At 44.6% G+C, this 27124-nt stretch overlaps 1 protein-coding gene across 1 annotated transcript; it reads left to right on the forward strand.

Annotated features, from left to right (window-relative positions):
- The first annotated feature begins 11546 nt into the window (after positions 1 to 11546).
- LOC146204916 (uncharacterized) lies at positions 11547 to 26649 on the forward strand. The gene is made up of 4 exons (XM_084605475.1): positions 11547 to 11669; positions 20388 to 20527; positions 22740 to 23224; positions 25636 to 26649. The coding sequence occupies exons 1-4, from the start codon at positions 11547 to 11549 to the stop codon at positions 25980 to 25982; spliced, it is 1095 nt and encodes a 364-aa protein (XP_084461601.1). The 3' UTR covers positions 25983 to 26649.
- The last annotated feature ends 475 nt before the right edge of the window (positions 26650 to 27124 follow it).

Raw genomic sequence — 27124 nt, forward strand, 5'->3', positions numbered from 1 at the left:
GAGCGTAGACAGGGAGTCCTTCACGTTTCATTGTTGAAAACCCTTGCAAGCAAGGACACAAGCGTAATTAAGGCACGTTTTTTATGCAATGTACTCCGTCAGTGGGGAGATACAACATGCGAAGCGCTGGTTTTCTTGAACGCCAAGTGAGTATTTAAATCAGTTACTCATCTCAGCTGCCCATAAAAATTGCTGTGTGCGTTTCCAAACCTTTATTTTCCATTTCGCACGTTCAATAAAGAAAAAAGAAAAAAAAACAATACAATTTTGAGGAAAGGCGTGACAGATTGCAACGAATATCTTGGCGAATTCATATTTATATGTTGCTACTCTTCCACCGGCCGCCGAATTCCACAATTACAACGCGCGCGAGCTAGAACATCGGCGTTATCGCACATACACAACCGAGTTGCAAGAAAAAAAAATGACTTAAGCAAGAACGTTTCTCTTTGGCTAGTCTTGCATCATTTCGGGGTGGTAAATCAAACCCACTTAAAACACTGGATGAATCGATAGTCTTAGCAGAGCGACCGCCTAAAACTTGACGCATTTTCAAGTGCGGTCGACAACAGCGCCGCACCTTTCTTCCGCTCGAGGTTTTCACGAGCGAGGCTGTCGCGCTGGTTTCGGGCTGTCGCGCTGCTGGGACAACCGCTTCATCCGGCGTTTTCGGCGGGTTCAATTTACCACCACGAAGCGATGAAGACTAGCCAGCGACAAACGTTTTTGTTTAAGCTTTTCTTTCTGTCCTAGCAGCTTCATTGTGTATATGAAAAGACGCCGATTTTTTAGCTGGAGCGCGTTGAAATTGTGGAATTCGGTGTGTCGGTGGCAGAGCAACAACATATATTTATGATTTCACAGATATATTCATTGCAATTCGCCACGCCATTTATCGACAGTGCTTCTTTTTAATGAACGTGAAAAATGGAAATAAAGTAGTTGAAAACGCACTCCGCAATTTTCATGGGCCCCTGCGATGATTAGTAAATTTAAATGCACACTTTGTCGCTCAGGAGAGCCTGCGCTTGATATGTTGAATCTCCTCACTGACAGAGCACATCGCATAAAATGCATACCTTAATTACGCCTGCGTCCTTGCTTTTAAGGGTTTTAACAATGAAATGAGAAGGACTCCGTCTGTGTGCTCGACATACAACCGTCAATACCGAGATGAGATTTAAAACAAACGTTTGCGCCTCTTGTGAGAGGGAATGGCGATAATAATGCTGTTTTCTGTACCTGCTAAATATACTTCTTTACCACCTCGGAACTTATTCTTGACGACTTAAATGAGCTTCCTCGTTTATAATGAGCTTCGGAATTCGTTTAATTAATTTACCTCGAGTCATGGCAAAGCTCTTTGTTGTACCCTACTGAGTTTATTATACATCACATTTCAAGTCGACTAAGGCCAAAAGGGGTGCCGTGTGTATAGGGCGCCAGATAACTTTCACTATGATAGGCATTTTAACGTGCACAGACATTGCACTCACTATGTTATACGGGCGCGTAGCGTTCCGCCTTCAGAGATAGAAACGGGGCCGCCATGGCAGAGATCAAAGCCGGGTCCTCTGGCTTAGCAGCCGAGTGCCTTAACCACTGAGCCACCGTGGCGGGGCTTGTGTGCGACTATAGGATCCGTGATGCGGTGAAAAACCCTCCATTGTGGATGCATATATGTTTGCATGGTTTTAGAGCGCGGCTGTTATGCGCCCGTTCGGTGGTAGAGCCGCTTCGCTGTTGCGGTGTAACCGAGAAAGATTAACGACCCATGCGCGAGATAGGCACGAAACACAAAAAAGTAGAGAATGAAGAGCCACAAGCCCGATCTGCGCCACGAGACAGGAGAGTCACGAGCAAAAGACGAGCTCTGTGTCGGTAGTTGATGGATCTCATTTCTCGTCTTCCGAGAGATTCTCTTTTATCTCGTGAGATAAATAAAGTGTTTTCATTGTAACTGCCATTATTTATTTATTTATTTATTTATTTATTTATTTATTTATTTATTTATTTATTTATTTATTTATTTATTTATTTATTTATTTATTTATTTATTTATTTATTTATTTATTTATTCCTCAAATGCCCCTATGGGGTATTACACGAGGGGTGGCTGTTACAGTTCATTGGCGAGTCTTTCAATGAATGCTTTGAAGTGTGCTGGATGAGCGTGATGAATTGCGTCGGCAGGAAGGCGATTCCAGTCCTTTGCTGTCTGGACGAAAAAAGCATTTAGATGTGGAGTGGTATTTGCGGTTGGCGGGTATACTATACTTTATTGTGATTAAGTTGATGGGATACGCGGTGACAAGGCATGATGGCACCTTGTGATTAATGGTAAAATTTAAGGCACAGTCGGGCTATTTTGCGGCGTGATTGGAGGGAAAGGAGATTAGATTTTGTCTTCAAATCAGTAACACTTGAGTGATATGAGCTAGTAGTCTGAATGAGTGAACCTTGCTTCGAAGGTGAGGGAAATGTTAGACTGGTGAGGGTCCCAAACTGCGCATGCGTATTCCAGTTTGGGACGGACGAGGGTTAAACATGTGAGCAGTTTGACAGAAGGAGGTGAAAGTCTCATGTTACGGCGTAAAAAACCAAGCGTACGATTGGCGTCTTTAGCAATATTAGAGACCTGAGTAGACCAAGTGAGGGAACGGGTAATGGTTACACCAAGATATTTATAAGAGTCAACTGCGGAAATTTTGGAGCCAAATATATAATACCAAGGTGAAGGAAAGGACGGTCTTCGGTGGAATGTAATTAATGACGTCTTATTTGTGTTTAGGTGCAGCGATGGCGTAGCGGTAGAACATCCGCCTCGCATGGAAAAGGACCGGGGTTCAAATCCCGGTGCCGCGCAATTCTCCACCGGATTAAAAAAAAAAAATCCCCGTGTTGATGGAAATAATTGCATAAACAGGTTTGGGGTGCGACCCGATGCCGGTGAACACCTCCGGCAACGCGCTCCCTCACCAGAACAGCAGTTGGCCACCCTGGTGCAGTAATTGGCGGCAACCTTTCATGATTAGTTACATAAAACCCCGGCCCTCAGTCACCAGCGGCTGCGGAACAACTGATAACGGCGGCGGTCAGACCTGGGACGCAGCAGGGGGTGCTAAGAATTCCTGGCTCCGCTGGACAGGCCGCCATTGGAAATTGACTCTGGCAACGTTTAACGCTAGAACCCTAACTAGTGAAGCCAGTTTAGCAGTGCTGTTAGAGGAACTAGAGGGTATGAAATGGTATGTCATAGGGCTTAGTGAGGTTAGGAGGCCGAATGAGGCATACCGTACTGAAAGATGGGCACGTACTGTGTTATCGAGGTTTACCGGAGAGGCGACAACTAGGAGTAGGTTTTCTTGTCAATACGTATATAGCGGGTAATATAGATGAATTCTATAGTACTAATAAGAAGGTGGCAGGCATCGTAATTAGGCTTAATAGGCGGTATAAACTGAAGGTTGTACAGGCTTATGCATCTACATGTAGTTATAATGACCAGGCAGTTGAAAGCTTCTACGAAGATGTAGAATCGGCAATGCGAAAAGTAAAGACGCAGTATACTGTACTAATGGGCGACTTCAATGCCAAGGTAGGGAAAAAGCAGGCAGGAGACCATGGCAGTAGGTAAGTATGGCATTGGCTCTAAGAATAGCAGGGGGGAGTTAATAGGTGAATTTGCAGAGCGCAACAACTTCAGAATCATGAATACCTTCTGCAGCAAAAGGAAGAACCGGAAATGGACATGGAAAGGTCCTAACGCGGAGGCTAAAAATGAAATTGAATTCATACTGTGTTCAACCCCTGCCCTTATGCAAGATGTAGAGGTAATCGGGAAAGTGCGATGCAGTGACCACAGGATGGTGGAGTCCCGAATTAGCCTAAATCTGAAGAAGGAACGCAACAAATTAGTAAGAAAGAAACCCATCAACGAATTAGCGGTTAGGGGGAGGGCAGAAGAGTTCAGGATCTCGCTACAGAATAGATATTCAGTTCTAAACGAGGATGGCGACATTACCCTAGAAGCAATGAACAATAATTTCAGAGATATCATTACTGAATGTGCGGTAGAAGTAGGCGGTAGGATAGCTAGAGAGGATACCGGTAAGCTGTCTAAGGAGACGAAAGATTTGATTAAGAAACGCCAGAGTATGAAAGCTTCCTATCCAACAGACCAGATAGAATAGGTCGAGATATCAGAGCTAATCAATTAGCGCAAAGTGGCCGATATAAGGAAGTATAACACGGAGAAAATTGAGCATGCTGTAAAGAACGGGGGAAGCCTTAAAGCGGTAAAGAAGAAATCGGGCATAGGCAAAAGCCAGATGTATGCGATAAAGGACCGGGCGGGCAACGTCATATACAAGATGACATTGACAAGATAGTCAAAGTAGCCGAGGAGTTCTATACAGATCTTTACAGTAGCCAAAGTATTCAGGACCGTAATGAGATTGGCGGTAGTGAAAAACAGTCAGACGTTCCGCCAGTGACGAAGGACGAGGTCAAGAAAGTATTAGAAACTATGAAAAGGGGGAAATCAGCTGGAGAGGATCAGATAACTACAGATTTGTTGAGAGACGAGGGGGATATCGTGCTAGAAAAACTGGCCACCCTGTATACGCAGTGCCTGATGTTATCGACGGTACCGGAACCATGGAAGAATGCAAACATTATCCTCATTCATAAGAAAGGGCACTCTAAGGGCCTTAAAAATTACAGACCAATCAGCTTACTGTCTGTTACGTATAAGGTATTTACTAAGGTAATCGCTAATAGAATCAGGACAACTTTAGACTGCAATCAAGCAAAGGATCAAGCAGGTTTTCGACAACGGTACTCTACAATCGATCATATCCATACCATCAATCAGGTGATACAAAAATGCTCGGAATATAACCAGCCCTTATATATAGAATTCATTGATTACGAAAAAGTATTTTACTCAGTTGAAACCTCGGCGGTGATGCAGGCATTGCGAAAATAGGGGTTAGACAAGCCGTCCGGGAAAGTGCTGGAAGATATATATAGTGGCTGCACAGTAACCATAGTTCTGCATGAAGAAAGTAACAAAATTTCCATAAAAAAAAGGTGTTAGGCAAGGAGACACAATCTCCCCAGTACTATTCACCGCTTGCTTAGAGGAAGTATTCAGAGACTTAGATATGGGAGCAGTTAGGGATAAGGGTAGATGGAGAATACCTCAGTAATCTGCGATTTGCTGATGACATTGCCTTGCTAAGTAACTCGGGGGATGAACCGCAAATAATGATTGATAACCTAGAAAGGGAAAGTAGGAAGGTAGGCTTGAAAATCAATATGCAGAAGACTAAGGTAATGTTCGACAGCCTCGGGCAGGAACAGCAGTTTACATTAGGTAGCGAAGCACTGGAAGTAGTAGGCGAATATGTCTACTTAGGACAGGTAGTAACCGCAGATCCGGACCATGAAAAGGAAATAGCAAGAATAAGATTGGGATGGAGCGCACTTGGTAAGCACTCGCAGATTATGGCTAGCAGCTTACCGGTATCATTCAAGAGGAAAGTATACAACAGTTGCCTCTTACTTGTACTCACCTATAGGCTGAAACGTGGAGGCTAACCAAGAGGGTTCTACTTAAGTTGAGGACACCCCAGACGGCTATGGACCGAAAAATGGTAGGGGTAACATTAAGAGATAGGAAGCGTGCAGAGTGGGTCAGAGAAATAACTCAAGTTACCGACATTCTAGTGGAAATTAAGAAGAAGAAATGGGCATAGGCAGGACATGTAATGCGAAGAGAGGATAACCGATGGTCACTTAGGGTAACAAACTGGATTCCAAGGGAAGGAAGGTGTAGCAGGGGGCGGCAGAAAGTTAGGTGGTCGGATGAGTTTAAGAAGTTCGCAGGGGTCAAGTGGATGCAGCTAGCACAGAACCGGGTTAATTGGAGAAATATAGGAGAGGCCTTCTCCCTGCAGTGGGTACAGTCAGGCTGACGATGATGATGATGATGATGATGATGATGATGATGATGATGATGATGATTTGTGTTTATTGACATGAGCCATTTGCTACACCAGGATTCGATGTAATTCAAGTCGTTCTGCAACAGTTTAGTATCGTTGCTGTTAGCGATAGGTCGATAGATTATGCAGTCATCCGCAAATAGCCATATGTTAGAAGTTATATCAGTAGCCAGGTAATTAATATAGATTAGGAAAATAAATGGACCGAGTGTAGTACCTTGTGGCACTCCAGAGGCGACGGAGCTTAAAGGTGAGGAAAATTCATTAGCGAGTACGAACTGCTTTCGGTTAGTGCGGAAGTATTCTATCCAAGTTAGAATGAGTGGGTCACGGTTCAAATGTGAATGTTTAAGTAGAAGCCGCCTGTGGGGAACTTTGTCAAAAGCTTTCTCGAAATCCAAGAACAATGCATCAACTAGTATGTGTAATCTAGGTTAGAACTAATGTCATTATTAAATAAATCTAACTGTGTGTCACATGACATTCGTTTACGAAAACCATGTTGGTTAGGGTGAACAAAATTTACAGATATAAGAAAATTTGCGTTATATGTGTAGATAACATGCTCCATTAACTTTGAACAAATGCTTTCGAGGAGTATGGGACGATAGCTATGGCGTGAAGATGGCGAACCTTTTTTAGGAACTGGAATCACCTTGCCTACCTTCCAGTCTTATGGCAACACTCTAGGCGATAACGATTGCTGAAAGATGTGCGGCAGAATGATACTTGCGATATATTTGGTGTTTTTTAGTAGTTTGCGGTTGATGCCATCAACCCCGGCTGAGGAAGAGACCTTTAAAGACTCAATTAGCTTCGCAATTCCTTTGCCATGAAAAGTTATTTGAGGCATGACAGAATGATTGTATCGAGGAAAATCAGGAAGTTCATCCTTAGACTGGTTAATATAAATAGATGAAAAAATGGAGTTCAGAACTTCTGGTACATCTTTATTAGGAATAGGATTATTTTGGTCATCAAGCAGAGATAAGTGATTGTTACACGATGGATGAACAATTTTCCAAAACTGTCTAGGGTTGGTCCGCAGCATATTGGGCAACCTGTTGTAATAAAAGCTTTTCTTTGTTTTGGCGGCAAGTGTCTGAAATGCTTTGTCGATGGTGTGATATTTTTCCCATGAAACTGAGGTGTTTAAGCGTTTAGCTGCTCGACAGTACCGTTTCTTTTTGTTGTTAATTCGTTTTAGGGTAGCGTTAAACCACGGTGATGTGAGTCGTTCCGTTACATTTATAATGGGAATGTATGTGGTGATAAGTTCATGCATTTTATTCTTGAAAAGCGACCAGTTAGTTTCGACAGAGCGAGTAGTGAAGTCTGTTAAGTACCACGTTGTAAACTCGGAAAACTTATCCTTAATGCATCCATAATTACCCTTATGATAGAGCGTTAGCTTCTTTTTAGCCTTTTTTGTGCGAGGTAGATGGCCTTGGAATGAAGCTTGTATTATTTTGTGATCGCTAATACCGGGTAAGTACGTATAGGACGAGACGTTGTCGGGGTGGGGAGTTAGTACTAAGTCGAGTATGTTCGAAGAATGGTTATCTTCCCTGGTAGGGGCGGAAACAAGCTGCGACAAATTGAACATGAGGCATGCGTTTAAAAGTTCGCTTTCAGTGTTATTTTTGGCGATTGTTAATGTGACATCAGACCATGTGATAGCCATGTGAAGTTGAAATCACCCGAAATAAGAACGGAAGCGTAGGGATATGACGAGTTAAGGAGTGGATAGTGTCGTAGAAGTGGAAAACGAGGCATCAGCATCTGGGGGGCGATAGAAGGTTCCGATGATGATGGGAGGGTAAGAGATGTTGCACATGCTAAGGTCGGGAGTGAAGAAATATCTGGAATTATAGGCAAGTTCGGTCTTGGCGAGCCAAATGAAGCTGGGCAGAGGCTAGTAGAGTTTTGTCAGGAAAACAACCTGACCATAGCGAATACTCATTTTCAACAGCACAAGAGGCGCCTGTACACTTGGACTTCACCGGACGGTCTGTACAGGAATCAGATCGATTATATTCTTTGCCGGCAGAGATGGAGAAGCGCTATACAAGCAGTAAAAACAAGGCCTCGGGCCGATTGTGGCACCGATCATCAGCTTCTTGTTGCCAAAATTAAGCTTCGATTGAGGAAAACGCAAAAAACTAGAAGGCCTTTCAGGTATATGATCTGGATCAAATTCCATTAGAATATGCCGTGGAAGTGAGGAATCAATTTCAAGAATTAGATCTAGAATACAGAGAGTCCGAAGAGATGTGGACTGATGTTCGTGATATAATACAAGAAGTTGCTACTAAGGTAGTTCCAAAACAAAAGAAATGCAAGAAAGCAAACTGGTTATCTGAAGAGGCTTTGCAAATAGCTGAGGAAAGGAGGATGGCAAAAGTTATGGGGGAAAGAGAAAGATACAAGGTTCTCAATGCGGATTTCCAGAAAATAGCAAGGAGAGATAAGAATGCCCTCCTGAACATACAGTGCCAAGCAGTTGAGGACAACAGCCAATTAAGGAACACAAGAGCTCTGTATAAGACAATCAAAGATATCAAAGAAAGCTTCTGTGCTAAGCTGGGCGTGATAAAGGACAAACGAGGCAAGGATCTCACTGAAGCCTCAGAGATAAAGAAGAGGTGGCAGGAATACACAGAAGAACTGTACAAGAAGGACCCGAATGTGCAAACCCAACATAAGACGGTTGTGATTACTGATCTCGAGCCGGGCATCCTGAAGAGTGAAGTTGAATGGGCCTTAGCCAGCCTTGCTAAGAACAAAGCTAGCGGAATTGATGGCATTCCAGCTGAGTTGCTTCAAAACCTCAACCATGACATTGTTAACATTCTGCATACATTATGTCAGAAGATTTGGACAACCCTGCAGTGGCCACAGGATTGGAGGAGGTCAGTTTACATCCCCATTTCAAAGAAAGGCAGTGCCAAAGATTGTCCCAACTACCGCACGATCGCGCTTATTTCGCATGCTAGCAAAGTGATGTTGAAAATCCTCCATGGAAGGCTGCAGCAGTATGTGGATCGGGAGCTTCCGGACGTGCAAGGGCAAGGGCAGAGGAACTAGAGACCAAATTGCCAACCTTCGCTGGATCATGGAAAAAGCAAGAGAGTTCCAGAAACCCATCTACTTCTGCTTTATTGATTATGCGAAAGCGTTTGACTGCGTAGATCACAGCAGATTGTGGCAAGCTCTCCAAGAGATAGGAGTTCCAATTCACCTCATCTGTCTCCTCAGGAACCTGTATGAAGGGCAGGAGGCCACAGTCAGAACTGGGCATGGTCTTACTGATTGGTTTCCGATTGAGAAAGGAGTGAGGCAAGGCTGCATACTGTCGCCCTGCCTATTTAACCTATATGCAGAGTGCATCATGAGGAAGGCCGGTCTGGACGAGTCTTCAGCTGGAGCGAAGATTGCTGGAAAACGTATCAACAACCTTAGATATGCGGATGATACCACTTTAATGGCAGAAATAGAAGTGGAACTCAAGAGACATCTGATGCGCGTACAAGAAGAGAGTGAGAAGTTTGGGCTTAAACTGAAGATTAAAAAGACAAAGATCATGGCGCCTTGCCCTATCAAGTCCTGGAGCATCAATGTACAAGAAATGGAAGCTGTGACAGATTTTCTCTTCTTGGGCTCCAGGATTACCTCGGAAGGAGACTGCAGCCATGAAATTAGGAGACGCCTGCTTCTAGGAAAGAGAGCAATGGTTAGCCTTGACCGCCTAGTAAAGAGCAGAGACATTAGTCTGCCAACCAAGATCCGTATAACTCGTGCTATGGTCTTTCCAGTTGTGATGTATGGATGCGAGAGTTGGACTGGGAAAAAGGCTGACCGCCGAAGAATTGACGCGTTTAAACTGTAATGCTGGCGAAGACTCTTGAGAGTTCCTTGGACTGCCAGAAGATCAAATCAGTCGATATTGTCGACCATAAACCCTGACTGCTCATTGGAGGGTCAAATTCTAAAGTTAAAGCTCAGCTACTTTGGTCATCTGATGAGAAGAGAGGAGTCGCTGGAGAAAGATTTTATGTTGGGAAAGGTTGAGGGTCGCCGGAGAAGGGGTAGGCAGCGAACGCGATGGTTAGATGGCATCCTCGAGGCACTGCTGATGAAGTTATGTGATGTTAGGAAGATAGTGAGAGACCGGAAAGCGTGGCGTGACATGGTCCATAGGGTCACGAATAGTCGGACACGACTGAACGACTGAACTGAACAGGGAATTTATGGTAATTATGGTGCAATGTAGGCTATGATGAGCAGCTATTAGTACACCACCGCCTCGTCTATTTACACGATCGCGTCGGAAGATTTTGAAATTCGGGAGAAATATTAGAATCTCGGAGTCATGGATAGTTGCATTTAACCAGGTTTCAGTTAATAGCACAAGTTTGCTGTCTGTTGTGTCGACAAGGTAGCGAAGTTTGTCAAGCTTGGGCATTAAGCTCCTCATGTTAGTGTACAGAAACGGAACGGCTTTGGTGCTTGAAATCGGGTTAGCTTTGGATTCTAGTTATGGGGTACGTGGGACGACTTTCTTCGTGGCATGGTTAAAAGTATAAGTTTCATTGTCAATAATGAGTTTATCATGACGCAGCTTGAATTTTTTCGATTGCGCCTTGCCGTATTCACAAGTTGTTTTCGCGCGGTACGGGTGTTGGGTGAGTAGTCCTGGCTTATGCGGTAATCTTTGTTTTTCGGCTTATTAGCGCTTGAAAGTATCTTTTCTTTTGTCTTGAAGTGAGCGAATTTCACGATGATAGGTCTGGATTTGTTCGCATCAAATTTTCCTAGTCTTTGTGCGTGCTCAATATCCATCGGTGTGATATTGATCCCAAGTTTATCGCTGCAAAGATTTATGATTGCGTCTTCGGACTGGGACCAAGATTCGTTTTCCTTATCGGTTAGTCCAAAGAATAGGATATTAGATCAGCGCGCCCTGTCTTCAGCTGGATCATCCAGCCGGCTTGTTAGTACTGATATGTCGTGGGCGTTGTCTTCAGCCAGGGCCTGGACATCTTCAATTTGGGTTCTTTTACTGCGATAGACGAGAATTCATTTTAGATTTTTGATAACCTTTGCCTAATGTCATCTAATACTGCGTCGTTCTGGGTGAGTTTAGTTTGCATTGCCTTTACTTCGATCAAGATGGAGGCTTGACCTTCACGAATTTCCTTGAGAGCGGTCAAGATGTCGCCAGACGCCTCGATTGAAGACGAACGCGTGGGAGCGCCGGGATTTAGCTCAACGTCGCCAGCTAGTGCTAGTAATTCCAACAATATGTCTGGACAATCACGCATAATGACAATACAACAACAGGGGCTCGGCAGCACTAACAAGGCAGGGTAACGGGTACGCTGTGCGTATAGTGAGTACCGATTCGTTACCTGAAAGGTGAGAAGATGGCGGGCGTAAGACGACCGCACTGTTGCCGTGCTGCCGAGCCCACTGAAGGGAGTGATGGGATGCGAAGCGCTCTTAGGCGGCTGTGTTGATGTTGCTTTCGATGCGATGGCTAGCTTTCGGAGGGTGGAGGGTGACAAGCGCAGCGCCGACGTGTCCAGAGGCGCACTGAGGCAGCGGCGCAAAGGTCCGGCTGCGCAGTCTGGTCCAGATGATAGGCTGCGCGGCGAGGTAGGAACATCCGAATCGCCACCGCTCAGATTGGTAACTGGCCCCGCATCAGATTCGCCGATTAAGCAGTAATGGTTAGAAAGGCCAGAAGGAACACCTGAAAGGTGAGAAGATGGCGGGCGTAAGACGACCGCATCGTTGCAAAATAAAACATACAGCACAAAGCAAGTCAGTAAAGGGATATGTTTTGTTGAGTATACAATGCAGTACATAAACTAAAATGCATACGAAATAAAATAGTTTCCTCGATTAAACTAGCTTGCAGTAATCGGATGATCATGCCACTTGCGACCGTCACGCCATCTACAGTACGTTGAATCAAACGAATTAGAGCGATTTTTAAAGCCCGTTAAAATCGCTCTGATTCGTTTGATTATCTCCAATCTGGAAGAGAATACAAAAAGCTTCTAAAACTTCGTCGCCTCACTGCTGAGGCACGCCGCTATAGCAAACGCCTTAGCAGAAGTCGATGGCTTGACTTTTGTAGCACTTTATCCTATAGGACCAACACCAGCAAGCTGTGGAGAGTATTCCGGGCCATGAACGGCAAGAGCAAATCCGCAAATACCGGAGAAACCCTTCTCCTCCGCACTAGTCAGACTGCTACCGAGCTTGAACAGGAGGCAGCCCGCACTTTCTTTCCGCAACCCGCCTCACCACCCCCACCTGACACCTATGCACCTGTTCCATCCACAGACTCTACTGGCATTAACGCCCCCTTTAACACATTTGAATTCGAATATGCTCTTTCACAAAATAAAAAGAACAGCGCTCCCGGCAAAGATGGCATCACTTGGAGCATGCTCCGGAACTCCAGCACACCTACTAAGGAAAAATTGCTTGACCTCATCAACCAGCATTGGGATACGGGCTGCCTACCACCACATTGGAAACACTCGGTAGTCGTCCCCATTCCCAAGCCTGGAAAACACCCCACGCAACTTGCCAACTTGCGACCGATCTCTCTAACATCAACCGTCTGTAAGCTAATGGAACGCATGGTCAACAATCGACTTACACATTACCTTGAGACCTCAAATTACTTTCACCCGTTCCAGACTGGCTTCCGCCCTCAGCTAGGAACACAGGACAGCCTTTATCTTCTACACACCAACCTGAACAGAGCACGCCGATGGTGCAAAGGCCGTCCTGACATACTCGTAGCTGTCGATTTACACAAGGCGTTCGATACCATCAGCCATCAAGCCATTGTCGACGCGCTAATCCACACTGGAGTTGGAGCCCGCGTCATCAACTTTGTGAAATCCTTCCTGAGTAATAGAACCTATGAAATTCAAATCGATACCAATCACACGGCACAACATTTTACAAACCGCACGGGTGTGCCTCAGGGCTCAGTCATTTCCCCCACCTTATTTAACATCGTCATGGCAACTAGATAAAATCGATGGCCTATGGTTCACAATATATGCGGACAACATCACGCGCTGAACCACGTACCGTAATACGGCTCGAGAACAAACGGAGACGCTGCAACTAGCACTAGATACAATCGAGATTGAACTTCATTCTACAGGCATGCGTCCATCCCCAGAAAAAACAAAATTTCTGGTCATACATCCACCGCCTGGCGGCGTGGACGTCAACCTTCACTTCGGCGGTCAAAATATCGCACAACCCCCCGAAGGTTATCTCCGGATACTTGGCGTTCCCATTAATCAGCATGGTACTGCTAAGGATTGGATCCTTCAGCTAAAATCTCAATGGAGGCCAACGCTCCACTTAATCAAACGGCTCAGCAGCAAGAGTGGGGGCGCAGGGACGGAGGTAGCGCGTCGCCTCACCGTCGCTATTCTGCTCGCTAAGCTCCGCTACGGTGCCCCTTACTTTGACTTGACCGCAGCCAATTACAAGACACTTGGCTTACTTTATAACTCTGCCTTGAGGGTTATAACTAGTCTATTCGTACACACGCGCATCACGGAGCTCCACAGATTCGCTCAGCTCCCACCAGTGGATGCACTTATTGCTACGCACCGAGCCAGTCATGAAACTCGCCTGCGTCACACACCCAACGGGCGTCGCCTCCTCACTGCACCACCTTACAGCACCATGGACAGAAACATTGGTAACAGATCCAAAACCCATTCCAACCAACACCAAAGGACCAGGAAGAGATCACCGACAACGCCACATAATTGATACACAAGACCAGCACATCGGTCTCCGCATTTATACCGACGCCGCCCTATATCATGACGATGACACCGGCATCACGTTTGCAACCACTGCTTACTACCAAGAGGGTTCACAGCTGCACGCCACTAGCCACAGTGGTCGCAGGTACTGGTCCGCAACTGAACTCGAATTAACAGCCATCGACGAGGCCCTTCAACACTGCACCAAAGGAACAGATCGTTTCATCCACATCTACACCGACAGTCAAGAGGCTATAAAAACCCTGAAAGCCCGTTCTTACAAGACCTCGGTACAACACAGCATCAAAGAGCGCTGCCGGTACCTGCGAGAGACCTCACAAGTCTCGGTACGAATACATTGGACACCTGGACATCACGCACAAGGAACTGGGAACAGAATGGCCCACGAGGCCGCTGGCGCGCAGCTAGAGGAAGACCGCCGGCATAGCCTTGATGTGGGCCCGTCCAACTCAGACCACCCTTACTGTTCTCCCGTCTCCTTCATCATACCGGACTCTGTCATCACGCGGCTTAAACATGAGCGGAGGGGTTTGTTGCGGGACCTTGTCCCCGGTATTAATCCTCCGATCCCTTCCGGCCTCTGTCGTCCAGCCCAAGTTCTAACTCACAAGGCGCGAGCCGGTGCAGCGTACACACCGGACATCCTGAGTCAATGGCGCCGAACCAAGGTCAGCTGCCCCAACTGCCCTGCTGACTCCGTTGACCTGCAGCACTTGGTCTGGACCTGTCCTGGCACGGCTGGCCTCCGCGCACGCTACACATCTGCTCACCACATTCAGAGCTACGAAGACTGGACAGCCCCCAATACCAACGCCAAGCGCAAGCTTAGTGCCCTGCTAGACTTCATGTCGGAGTCTGGCGCCCTCAACCTCACCTAACCCACCCCCTTCCCCTCTAGGCCTCAGGTCCTCCTCATGAATAAAGGTTTATGAATGAATGAATAAAGCCCGTTATTTCCGTCGCTTCTGTGGCACAATGTATTAACACTAATTTGTCTCGGCACTGAATCATGTGTTCGAATCCTGTGAGCAGAGTTTTTAATTTTTTTTATTACTAAGGTTTATTTAAATTTCTAACATCATTCCTAGGGTGTGTTCGCCTTTAGATGGCATAATGTGATGTTTTTTTTGTGTTCTTAATAGCCGAAAAACCGGCTGTGAGCAGAGCCAGGAGATGACGGTATGACAACGGTTACACAATGTAGAGACCCTCACCGTAATCAATTCATGCCTTCAGCGAGTGCATGCATTCATGCCTTCAGCGAGTGCATGCTACCTTTAGGTTGTATTCAGAGGCACCTTTCAACAACAATCGCCGTTTAACTCGCTGAGAGACAACCAGTGAGGAGAAAGAAGTTGCGGGACCCTACCGTTGAGACAAAGGAATTACTCCGCGCTGATATCAAAGTTAACATAGTATTCTAAACGAACCAAATATGGCGTAACGGACGCCACCGATGTATAAAGCTCTCTGCAATAAGTAATTTTAATCCAGAGAACTATTTTACAATAGTGCCTTTCCATTTCCGTACTCCGCAGCATGCCCGAACGAAGAGTAAGGCTTTATTGACTTGCTTTTGTTCTGTACTATTTTTTAGGGACGTACTCGGCTCTTCCGCTGCATAGGTTTTCGGGGATCGGCACTACGGTGCCGGTCACTCCAGCCTCTACCCACTTATATACAGCAACTGTAGAGCAGAGCTACGAACCATTCATTTATATTGGAAATGGGGTGCTTCAGACGAAAATGCTGGAAATGGCGACCTGTGCCAAAGTTAGGAGCCTTATTTTTTGATGATCAGTTTTCTCGCTTCCTTTCTTTCTTTTTTTTTTATTCTTTATCCTTGCTCAGCTCTAAGCTTGACATTGTCAAGCGCTGGTGTGTGTAGGTTTTCTTCTAATTCATTCGCGTCCGTTGCGCTGCATTAGCAGTAATGATTCACCAACTGGGAATCTGCATGTTTCATGAACCATTATGGTATTTAAATACACTAACCCCACTGAGATGTCCGTCTGCAGTGCGATGACAATACAAGTTAAATAACCCCTGGTGGTCCAATTTTCTGGAGTCCTCAAATACGGCGTATCTCATATCCTGAGTTGTCTTCTAGCGTGGACTAAACCAAACCACACCTTCCTCGCTTTTTAACAAAAAAAAAAAAAAAGCATTTTCACACCAGTTTTCATGTAAGTTCAGCAAAGTGGTCGCTCGGGCGTTGTTTGACTCGTATCTTTCACCGTCCTCGTCTAGTTGTGCGCTTCAACTTTACCTCAATCCATGCAAGGCTCACAGGCAAGAAATACATTTACCAAAAAATGACTTTCGACCTCCGAGAAAATCTTAAGGTTTGGTCATACTGTTATCAGAGGTGTCAAAAATATCCCAAGAAAAGGAATGGCCTTGGATAGAGCATATACAAAGCTCCTACTAGTGATATTAGTGTCCAGATTGCTAAGCAATCAAATGAAGCGATCATTCCAACACTTTATGATAGCTAATGTACCCCACATTCGAAAAGGATATCGGAATTTTTCGGTGTCGCAAGAATATACGAAATCAGTGTTCACCAGCCAGCAAGAAGTTTTTCATTTTTTTTTTGTAGTTCATACGAGTTTTCTGAAATCCCTAGCCGAAAGTTTAGCGCAAACAGAAGAACTGCTTTCTTCATTTAACGTCGACATTTCTCAAATGAAGAGATATCAGGAATTTTTTGACGCTACCTGGACGTGCCGTATTTATCTCCTCAGTTTCCTCACACAGCTTCCCTACAATGACGTTAAATCTCTTCAACCTCCATAAGTAATGAGTACACGGCCAGCGAATGATATGTCGCGAGCTGTGACGCAGGGCACTACGTTTAAAGTTTGTACATGTCGTCCTTGAGAAATTCTTACTTAAGAAAAACATCTTGCAGTATTTTCCTTCATCTTTGAATCAACGTGAACAGCGGCAGCTCCCGTGTAATCCTCTTCACCCCGTAAGGTATCCGTCCTAAAAGGCCATTTGAGACGCATGAATTGCAGCTTGGACGATCTAGCATTCGAGAGAGCTCGCACTACAACTTTAAGGATTGCGGTTGTAAGCCTAGTTTTGTAGGACATGGTAAGGAACAGCACTTCGGAAACGACAGGACAGGCCGGCGTCCTCTGCTTGCCTCTGTCATGTCGTTTCCGCGGTGTTGTTCCTTAGCAGCTCCCGCTGTCAGGATCACACATACTGTGCGGCTCAAGATTGCCTGGTTGCATTTTCCTGGCCAAAACAAGAGCGGGGCCGACTTTGGTTGCAAAATACAATGGTGACATCACTTACCTCAAATCTCTCCAGTATATATGGCTGCGAAATGGGAGTAATAGAACGGTTACTCTGATTTCCAGGAAGAAAAACCGCTGCCTCGTGTTTATTATCTTCCTTAAACTTCCATCGTCTCCCTTTCCTAGGACAGCTGCTTAAAACCTAACTTTCCGGAGCTTGCGCAGTTCGGCCAAGCCCCGAAGTCAAACTGTTACACTGTTGCTAGCCAAATAGGAGACAGGTATGCGAGTCAAGACGAGCGCGATAGCCCAGCCTTCCTTGTGCTCTCAGCTTACGAAAATGGGCTTTGAGTTTCTGGTTTGGTCTTAATGTTTTCTTAATGAGTAGAAAGGAACTCAACAGACATTCAATACCTTCTGTGTTCGAGCAACAGCCTTAAACCAGATTTTCAGCTGACATTTCACATTATGTTTTCTTGTTTTGCAAATCAAAGGTTTTTTTGTGAACTGCTATAGTGTAAGCACAGAACTTTAAAAGTCAACGGGAAGTATGATGTGAATTCTCTCGGTCATTTCGACCATTGTTTGAGAACACACGGTCTATCTTGACGGTTTATTTCAGTGGAGAATTGTCGAAATATGGCGGGCTTGTATTAAGTAACCGGTGACATTAGACAAGAGAATATTCGAAAATGTTTTCACCACTTTCCCCACTCAGCAAAGGAAAGCAGTAACACTGGTATTGTGGATAGTGCGTACAGCTACCAACCGACAAGACAGCGCTTCGATTCCCAGCACTGGCACGTCTTGCCGCTGTTGCTCGCCCTTGGATGGATGATTGGACGCGTAAAGTCTTCACATTGGAATGAAAAGCTGCACTCAAACGAATGATCGGCAGCACACTATCGTTAAACCCGCCGCAGTACGTTTCGAAAGGGATTTATCGTTGCCGCAATGCAGTTTGTCCCAAAGAAGGGTAGGTATTCGTGCGAAAGGACAGACAATCGCTTTGACTGCGCGCCGCTCTCTTCTCCGCTCAGCTGAGGTTCTGTTCGCGGGCACTCGTGTGACAAACAGCTTTAAAATTTGGCGTGGAAATGTCCGTTTTCCTTCTTCACTTCCTGAAGGTACCATTAAGAGACGAAGTCCAAGCAGCCTAATCCTTCTTTCTCTTTTCAACCTCTAAGTTCACAATGGATAGCTAGCTAGCTGTTCGTGCTCGGAAGGAATATCGCGCGTGTGATGGACAGCGATGTGCGCGAATGAGGTATAAATTGTTAATCCAATGAAAGAAAGAAAGACAATAAAAAAAGAAATGAGAAAATGTAACGTCATAATATTCTGTTTATCCCCGTCATTATGCGTACATTGTGTAAAGCGTTACGAACTTCTATGGGACATCGTAAATTGGTAAATTTAAAGTCAAACTACTTTTCGGCCAAGACAAAATTGTCTTACTCGTTATTTTATGTTACGTCCTAATGAAAAAATAACATTTTATCTTTCCCACTCTTGAAAACTGAGCTTGTGTTTCTATTTTTCCTTTTCATCGTGTGGATTCACATGCTTTCCGCATGCAGACGAAGAAGAAACCTTGCTCACGGCTTGCGCGCTAAGAAAAGACGAGCTGCGAATGCATCACTGCTCTGTAAACATACAAAGAATGGACATTTCTCTACTTTTTGCGCGTACACAGAGGCCTATGAACGGAGGATTATGAAAGGTTTAATGACTGTGGCGATATCTTCAGTCCGCGACTCGGCGTAATTCGGACCGGTGGGCATCTTCGTCTCTCATCCGCTCGGCGCCGACCGCGCATAATCCGCAAAAAGAGTCGAATCAGACATTTGATTCCAGGCGCCGTATGTTCTCTTGGAAGAAGGCAGCAGAGCAGGTAACACCAACACAAAGCACAAGAGGCACACACACGCACACAAGGACTAGGCTTAACGTTCGCCGCGCAGGGAACGTTAAGAGTTTAAGTAATAGGAATGCGTACACACATGCTTAGTACCTCGAGCATGACTTCGATGCTCATCGGAGCCTCCGCGCTGCGCGAAACGCGACACCCGTCAAAAGCTGCGCCGGCGCATCAGCCGCATCGCCTCGCCTCTTTACTTTGTGAGCAATTTTTTTCTTTTTCCCGCTGAGGCAGACATGGAGGAAGCTCGATGGCATCTTGCTCCATGGAAGCAGAAGCGGCGAGTCTCAACACCTCCTAAGTGGCGCCTTGTATTGTATCCTCCTCTCTCTTTTCAAGCGTTTCCTTCTTTCTCTCAAGATATCTTTGTCTGGTTTACATCTTGTTTAAAAACTACCAGATGGCGCTGTGTGCCTGACGTCAGTTTCATTATGTCTAGCATCTGTGGGAAGATTTTTCACGCCAGAATAGTAAGTTTCTTAAATTAAGCCAGATTTAAGCTACATTTCACCAAAATAGTTATATTTGTAGCTATAGAATTTGCAAAAGGGAGCTAAAACAGCTACTCATAGCTAAACCAAGTTTCTTGGTAGTGTCGCGACGCCGGACGCACAGGACCGGAGCCGAGGGTAGCGTTGACCGGCGAGGCGTCGAGAAACCGCGGAGACGTGGAGCTTTCATTAGAGCTGAGTACAAGTCGTTTATTTACATGTGTACACTTTGGAGATTTCAGAAGGAAGCCCTCTCCAGATGTCGGACACCAGGTTTTCTTCTCTTGGGTCTCCCTAGGTCCCTAGGCAGGGAATTAGTTCATCTTCGGCACGGGCCAATCGCAAAGCGCGAGGTGACAGTTTGCGCACTGCATCACTGAGCCCCGCCCCGCACGCGTATTTGGGTTTGCTTGGGACGGTGGCTCCGCGAGAGACAAATGACAGAAGAGACGAAGAAAGCGGGCTGTTCCGGCCAGCGGCTATCACTCCCCGCACCTCTCGCTCATTGGGTGCTGCGCGCGCGCCCCTTTTGTCGCCGCGCTTCTGGACGTCCTGCTCCCTGCACCTCTCGCTTGTTGGGTGCTGCGCGCGCGCGCCTTTTGTCGCCGCGCTTCTGGACGTTCTGCTGCTGAACGTTTTTTGCCCTGTAACGTCGTTTGTGCGCTTCACTGCCTACCTGCCGGGTAACGTCGCGTGTGCACGCTTCGGGCTGCTGCTGAATTTTTCGTTCGTGTAGCGCCGTACGCGCGCTCTTGGCTTCTGCTGAACTGTGCACGCTTCGGGCTGCTGCTGAATTTTTCGTTCGTGTAGCGCCGTACGCGCGCTCTTGGCTTCTGCTGAACTTTTTGCCTGCATTACCGGCTTCATTGTCGTAGTGCGCTGCAGCAGAAGAGAACGTCAAATGCTTTCGTGTCGCCCTCAACACTGATGGGGACGCGTACGAGTGGCTGAGCAGCTACAGCAATGCTACGAGTACGTCGTGGGTAGTCGACTGGGAAGTGGCCGATCCTAAAAGGTATTTTACTACCTGACTTGGCATGTGCTCGTTCCTTGTAGTTTTCTCTTGATTAACTAATTTTGCTTACACCCAATGTTCTCTCTACTGAACTGAAAGTTTTTGGTTGTTTCATTTTGTGTGATAGTATCTGTGCATTCAATTTGTTGATGGCCCAGCATCATAATGCACAAGTTAATGTGGCTTCTTAAATGAAGAATAAATGAGTATAGTGTAATTTCAGTGTATCATTTTTCTAATATATGAATTGAAACAAAAGTCTGCTTAGTTATGCTGGAATGTAAATTTATATTTTTAGATTGTAAGCTCTACTTCTTGGGATGCAACTTTGAATTCGCCTGGCATCATCCAAATGACCTTGAGTGGACATACCGCACTTTTCTTACGCCAAAAACTAATCTTTATTTTTAGGTGTCCACAGAAAAAGACAAATACTGCAACTTTCTTTTCCCATAAACCACTTATTATTATTAACAATCGCAGAATGAAACGGCAGTATGACCTGGTGCAGATGCCCACCGAAAACCTGCACCTTACTTTCCCCCAAAACACACTTAAAGTAAAAATATATAAAAAGCATAATAAAAAGTGGTGGGGCATTCTACTTTCCAATTTATTTCCAACCTACAAGTCGGGGGTCCCCATGGAAAAAGCTACCACAGACAGCTTGACTGGGCCTACAGGCAGCATCTCGCAGTGCATTTCACAGCACAATAAAAATGGATATGAACATGAGAGCAAAAGCAGCGTTTACACTTCCTAAAGAATTATACACACATCAGATATCATAAATGAATATGAACATCACAGTAATATTCATTGCCTCATCATAAAATTTGTTGATTCGTGTCTAAATGCGCTAGGTGGAGCAGTAAAGTCAATGTGGGCTTTAGGTTTATTATAAAGTGATGGTATGCGGTAGTCAAGAGTGGCCCGGCCATAATTTTTTTTCGTGTATATGGCACTGGTTTTACTTCCCTACGTAAGCTGTAAGCATGCAAGGGATGTGTGTATCATTTGGAGGGGTACATTTATGCATATAGAAAGACAGTTTGTAATCATATAATTTAGTTGCTTTAAGCAAATGATGTTTAGTAAACAAGCGATCAGTAAATAGCTGGCTAGGGTTTCCATAAAAGTTGTCAAGAATTCGTAGCACCTTTTTTTGTAGCCGCTCTAGTTTATTATAATTATGGATGGTTGTAGCTCCTCAAACTAAAATGCAATATGAAAGACTAGAGTAGAAATTAGCAAAACATATTGCTTTTTTGAGCTTTACTGGAAGTAATCCTCTCAGCTTATAGAGACAGCCAACTGTTTTGCTTAATTCTATCGCCAACTTGCTAGCATGTGTGTTCCACGACATGGTTTCTTCAAACCAGACACCTACAAATTTTTCTGAAGTCACACACTGCAATGCTGCACCTTGAAAGTGTAGGACTAGCTCAGTGTCACAGACTTTGTTATGAGGCTCGAAATAATACATTTAGGATTTTTAACATTCAAAGTTTGCTCAAATAACTATTTATGACAGTGTTCAATTTGGTAAAGGTTTGTGCGGAGAAAAAAATATTTGTGTCATCAGCGTACATGACCAGTTTCGGTGAAAGAGGCAAATTGCACGTCATTAATACATGTCGGGATACATGTAAAAACTGGGATGTGGTCACTGATATAAACGGAAAGCACACCTGCTAAGCGCTGGTCACAATGTACAATTGGTAATGCAGATATCTAGAAGTGTGGCACTGGTATCGGTAACATGGGTAGGCAAGGAAATTATATTCGAACAAGTGGAAGCGCGAAGTATGGTTTCTAGGCACTCAGAAGATGAATCTTCACCAAGCATATTGATATTCACATCACCCATAACTAAGAAGGCTCCTTGCATTGAATGGAGGCTTGACAACAAAGTTTTCATTAATTCAAAAAATTGGGTTTTGTATCCTAATAGTGGCCTATGGACAGCTGCTATAAGAATATTTTTTAACCGTACCATAAAGCACTCAACACTGGTGTAATGCATGGTTATTCGCCGAGAACTTCGCAGGCAATTGAGGCTTTGCTTTTTACCTCTTAAGGTGAAGCTTGAGCATCCCCCTAATGCAAACCCCCTCTACAACCTTGCTAAAGCATGTCAAACCATACTTCCCATAGCTTTTGCTTGTGACTATTTTGAAGCCATTCTTATAGCCCCCCATTTTTTCCCTAGGATTGTATTCCACAAAAGGTGGAGATGCCAGCATAGCAGTCGCAACAAGACTGCTGGCCGGAACGCTACAAACTGCCCAGCCTTCGTTGACATAAAAGTCAAGAAAGTCACAAAGGACACAAAGAAGAGGGATGGCTTCTTGAAGCGAACTGTGCCGCTGCCTGCTGTCATCAGGGTCATGGATGACCATAATCATGCTACTGACTGCGCGGATGGCCTGCGGTTGCTGCGGAGCACGTCTGACACTCGGGCAGCATTTCATTCCTACTTTAATGATGGCCACAGCCCAGCAGAGGCCATAGCACTACACCAACGAAAGCTGGAAGTAGAGGATGACGGGCTAGAAAAACTGGCGAGTGGTGCTGTAAACCCGAGTGCCAACACAGTCTACAACTGGTACCGGGTCTGGCGGAAGGAACACTTTGGCAGTACTGCAGATCCTTTGACTAAGCTGGCTGAAAAGGCACCAGCCTATCTTCATAACGGTAAGTTGCAATATGCTCAACAGTACTATGTGATGGAGAAATTTTTTTTTTTGCGATTTTATAGCCTCAGGGCATAAATCCATAACGTTGTTGCAGCCTGGAAAGGCCGACATCTGAGGTTGCATTACAGTTTTCTTTTCCCTTCTAGAGGCCACGTCAGGCTTTAACCATAAAGCTTCGGAGCAATGGCCATGTTAGTCTCCACTTTTCAATACCTGGAACTTTGAGATTTGCAGGCCAAACAGTCAGTTCTCTGTGTCGTGAACATTGTGCCTGCCACAGGAGCCGCTAACATAGTAATAGGCCTGGTGCATGAAAATGCAATGTAGACAAATCCCACTGGTTTCATGTGGTATTTAATGTTTTAGCGTTACAAGCTACAGTGAATATTTTCATATCTTAAACTTGTCATGAGCATGCATCTAGCCTGTGAGAGTTGATAGTGGGTATAACATGTTAAGTTGGCAGGAGCAATATAAAGTGACATGTCTGTGTTTGTACTGCGTCACATAAAATACCCCAGAAAAAAGATTGAATGGCTAAGATTCAAAACCATGAATTTCTCACAGCCTCATAGACACCATATGATTGCCATGTTACTTGCTGGATAAGGTGAACATGGCTTATACTAAGTGAAATGCAAAATCTCGTGATATGAAGGTGAAAAAAAGGGTGAATGCACCATAAGAATGATACGGTGCAAACAAGGCATAAAAGAAAGTGTACAATAGCCTATAAAAGGTGTTTGCAGTCATTAGCTTGATAACTGTTTGCCAGCAGTGAAACCTTACTCCTGGATAGCACAAACAGTAATTATTTCGTCTTTTTTGTGTCCTGTTTAATGATCCGACATCTAAAATATCATTTATGAAAAACTTCCCAATTCAATCAACCACACTATCAAAATAAAAAAAGAAATTCCTCTGCGTGTTTTCCATGATTCCAGAGACTTCTGACTTTTGTTACATGCACAGCTCTACAAAGCCCTCAATTATATACGCATATCTGCTCAGCAAGGGCGCCCTATTAAAAATCGGTTTTAAAAATTATGTGTGGAAAGCCATGATAAACAGTAAACTGTATTGGGTGAGTTAAAAGTAGTTCACATTGTGGAAAAGTGCAAAAGAGACAAAGGACAGAGAAAGGAGAGGACGACACGGGTGCTGTCTAACAACTTAAGATTTATTAGAAAGTATATACGGTGAAATGTGCGAAACCAAAACAAAACATCAAGGATTATGCTGCAATGAAAGGCACTTATCAATGAAGGCTATCTCATTTCCTTGTAACACAAAAGACTGTTATGCTACACATGTGACCGGCTTCTTAGCAATGCAGTAAGCTTCAAAAATATCCCTGCCTATCTGGTTGTTGCTGTAGTAATGGGTCGTAGTGTTATGCAAAGCCAGATAGCAATTATGCTTTCTGGTAGGCTGGAGTCTTTCTTACACACGGAATTGAAGCTTACAGGTTTGTCATGTAGTATAACAGCAATGTTTTGTGTCTCAGAATATTTAAATAATTTTCTTTTCATGCTGTATTTACTACTGCTTTCATGAAAGTTTGAGAATCCGAAATAAAATTTTTCATTACCACCTATTATTTACACTTGAAATGTATACAAAATATAGTGCATTCACTTCATTCTATTTTCATGTGTTAATTTAATGCAGGCACCACATTATTTCCGGTCAAAAATAAGTAAATAACCTAAACGGAGGCCATTTGCTACACAACAAGGGTGGGACCAAAGAGGGTCTTACTGCTCCTGATATCACAGAAGCACAGGCGGTTCTCGCACAATTGCTGCCTTCCCCATATAGTCATTTGTGAACACATTTCTACTCTCTAATAAATTATCTTTCGGGCAAAAGAAATAATTGCATTGATCAACACCACAAATTAGGAGATGATATAAATATTCTCCCTAATGCTTTCCTTCATTTCAGTGACTGTCAGCCTTACCCTTTCTCCACAATGAAATCATGCCATACTAGGCATCTCTCTTGGCCTGTATATACCTACCTAAAGGTTTAGAAAAATTCAGAAATTGTTGTCATCATAATCACAGATGAACACCACACTTAATGCATACTAATGCTCTGAAGTTTCACTTTCTAAGAACAATTTCCGAGTGGCAAGCTCTACCTCTACAAATGGTATTGATTACCATTGGCAACAAACTTTATAGCATATTTTAGAAAATGCATTTGTCGTATACTGCAATTTTATTTCATGTTTTTAATTAATGTTTGCCTTCTCATTGCATTTTGCTTTTATTTTCTACCTCCCTGCTTGGATCTAAAGAAAGGTCTCTATTATTTTGTACGAAAATAGTGTTCTGGTTACGTCACATGAAGCATTGACACAGTCGATAGTACAAGGTTAAAAGCACGTGTCACCTTTCGCAGGGATCGATGTCAGGATCACAAAATCTGAAGATGGTACCAGCTGGGCAGCTCTTATAGTCACCCAAATAATGAAGAGGACGCAAGGGCTGACTTCTGCCAAGGAGATTATATTCATCGACAGCACAGCCTCATGCGATGAGTCCCAAAGCAGCGTAACGCTGGTACTTGCAGCGACCGTGGTTGGAGCGCTGCCGCTAGCGGTCCTGCTGCACAGCTCTCAAAGCACCGAGAGCTACAAAGCTGCTTTTGGCCTGCTCAAGCAGAGCTACCCGACGTGCTTCGGTGGTGCTCATGTAAGCATTAATGTGCATAGTGTTCATAACGGACCAAGTCATAATTACAGTTAGGTGCACAATTGTGAATTGATCTTGCCTCTCTCCTGCTCTGTTGGAAAGGGGGAGAACAAAATGAAACGTTCTGCAAATTTAATCTGACCTGTTGCATACACAAATCAACTTATAAATTTTCACCACCACAGTTTTTAAATAATAATTCCCAAAGACTATGTAATAAAAATACAGCATTAGCTTCCAATTCATTTTATAAGGTAATAGGCAAAGGCTATAAAAATTCTACATATCGTGATCATCAGCCAGACTATACCCACTGTAGGGCGAGGACCTCTCCCATATTCCTCCAACTAACCCAGTTCTGTGCTAGCTGCATCCACTTGACACCTGCAAACTTCTTAACCTCATCTGCCCACCTAACTTTCTGCCTCCCCCTGCTACGCTTTCCTGCCTTTGGAATCCAGTTTGTTACCGTCAGCTACCATTGGTTGTAGCTAATATCGCTAATACAGTTTTCGCCTTCTTTCTTGATATGAAAAGCTTCAAGTGCCAACCGCGTGTTTATTTTTGCTTCTGCCAAGAATCGTCGTCTCATGAAATCGCGGTGCACACTCGCAAGCAAGAATATGGGACACGAGATGAACACCTTTGTCATCTTTCTTAACATTTAGCGCATGCTCCCTCAGTCGCTTATTAATACAGCGGCCAGTCTGCCCGATGTACGTCTTCCCGCGGGAAAGTGGGATGGAATACACCACTCCAATGGTGCAAAGAACATGAGTAGTTCGGTGCCTGATTTGGCAGCCAAGACGCCCATCACTGCACGTGCGGGAGCAGAGCTTAGGGACAGAATGCCTCTTTGCTATCTTCTTCATATGGTGTGACACATTATGAAAATAAGGGACCATCACCGGCCTGAACGTTTCACGTTTGGCCTCCAGGAGGTCTGAGGCCAAACGTGAAACATTCAGGCCGGTGGTGGTTCCTTCCGCAGAATCCGCAGCTTTTTTCTGTGTTATGAGCACAGCCCAGTCTCCAATATGGCAGTGCCCGTTGGCCAATTTTGAAAAGGTTAATAACAGGCTACACAAATACCTTCAATAGGTCTCTCTTGCCACTGGCCATTGATGAATGGAATTCGATTCCGAAATCTATAGTCCAGGAATGTCTGAACTTGAAATTTAGACTGTTAATATCTG

Source organism: Amblyomma maculatum, chromosome 1, assembly GCF_055883805.1.
Source record: "Amblyomma maculatum isolate TAMU_Amacu chromosome 1, ASM5588380v1, whole genome shotgun sequence".
In the NCBI taxonomy this organism is placed as follows: domain Eukaryota; kingdom Metazoa; phylum Arthropoda; class Arachnida; order Ixodida; family Ixodidae; genus Amblyomma; species Amblyomma maculatum.

What these genes read in the sequence shown, in the direction of transcription:
- LOC146204916 (XM_084605475.1), top strand. Translation starts at nt 11,547, where the DNA reads ATGGCTAGCTTTCGGAGGGTGGAGGGTGACAAGCGCAGCGCCGACGTG. An exon ending in ATGATAGGCTGCGCGGCGAG is followed by an intron (nt 11,670 to 20,387) that starts GTAGGAACATCC and finishes TCATTGTCGTAG; the next exon opens with TGCGCTGCAGCAGAAGAGAA. An exon ending in GAAGTGGCCGATCCTAAAAG is followed by an intron (nt 20,528 to 22,739) that starts GTATTTTACTAC and finishes TTTTTTCCCTAG; the next exon opens with GATTGTATTCCACAAAAGGT.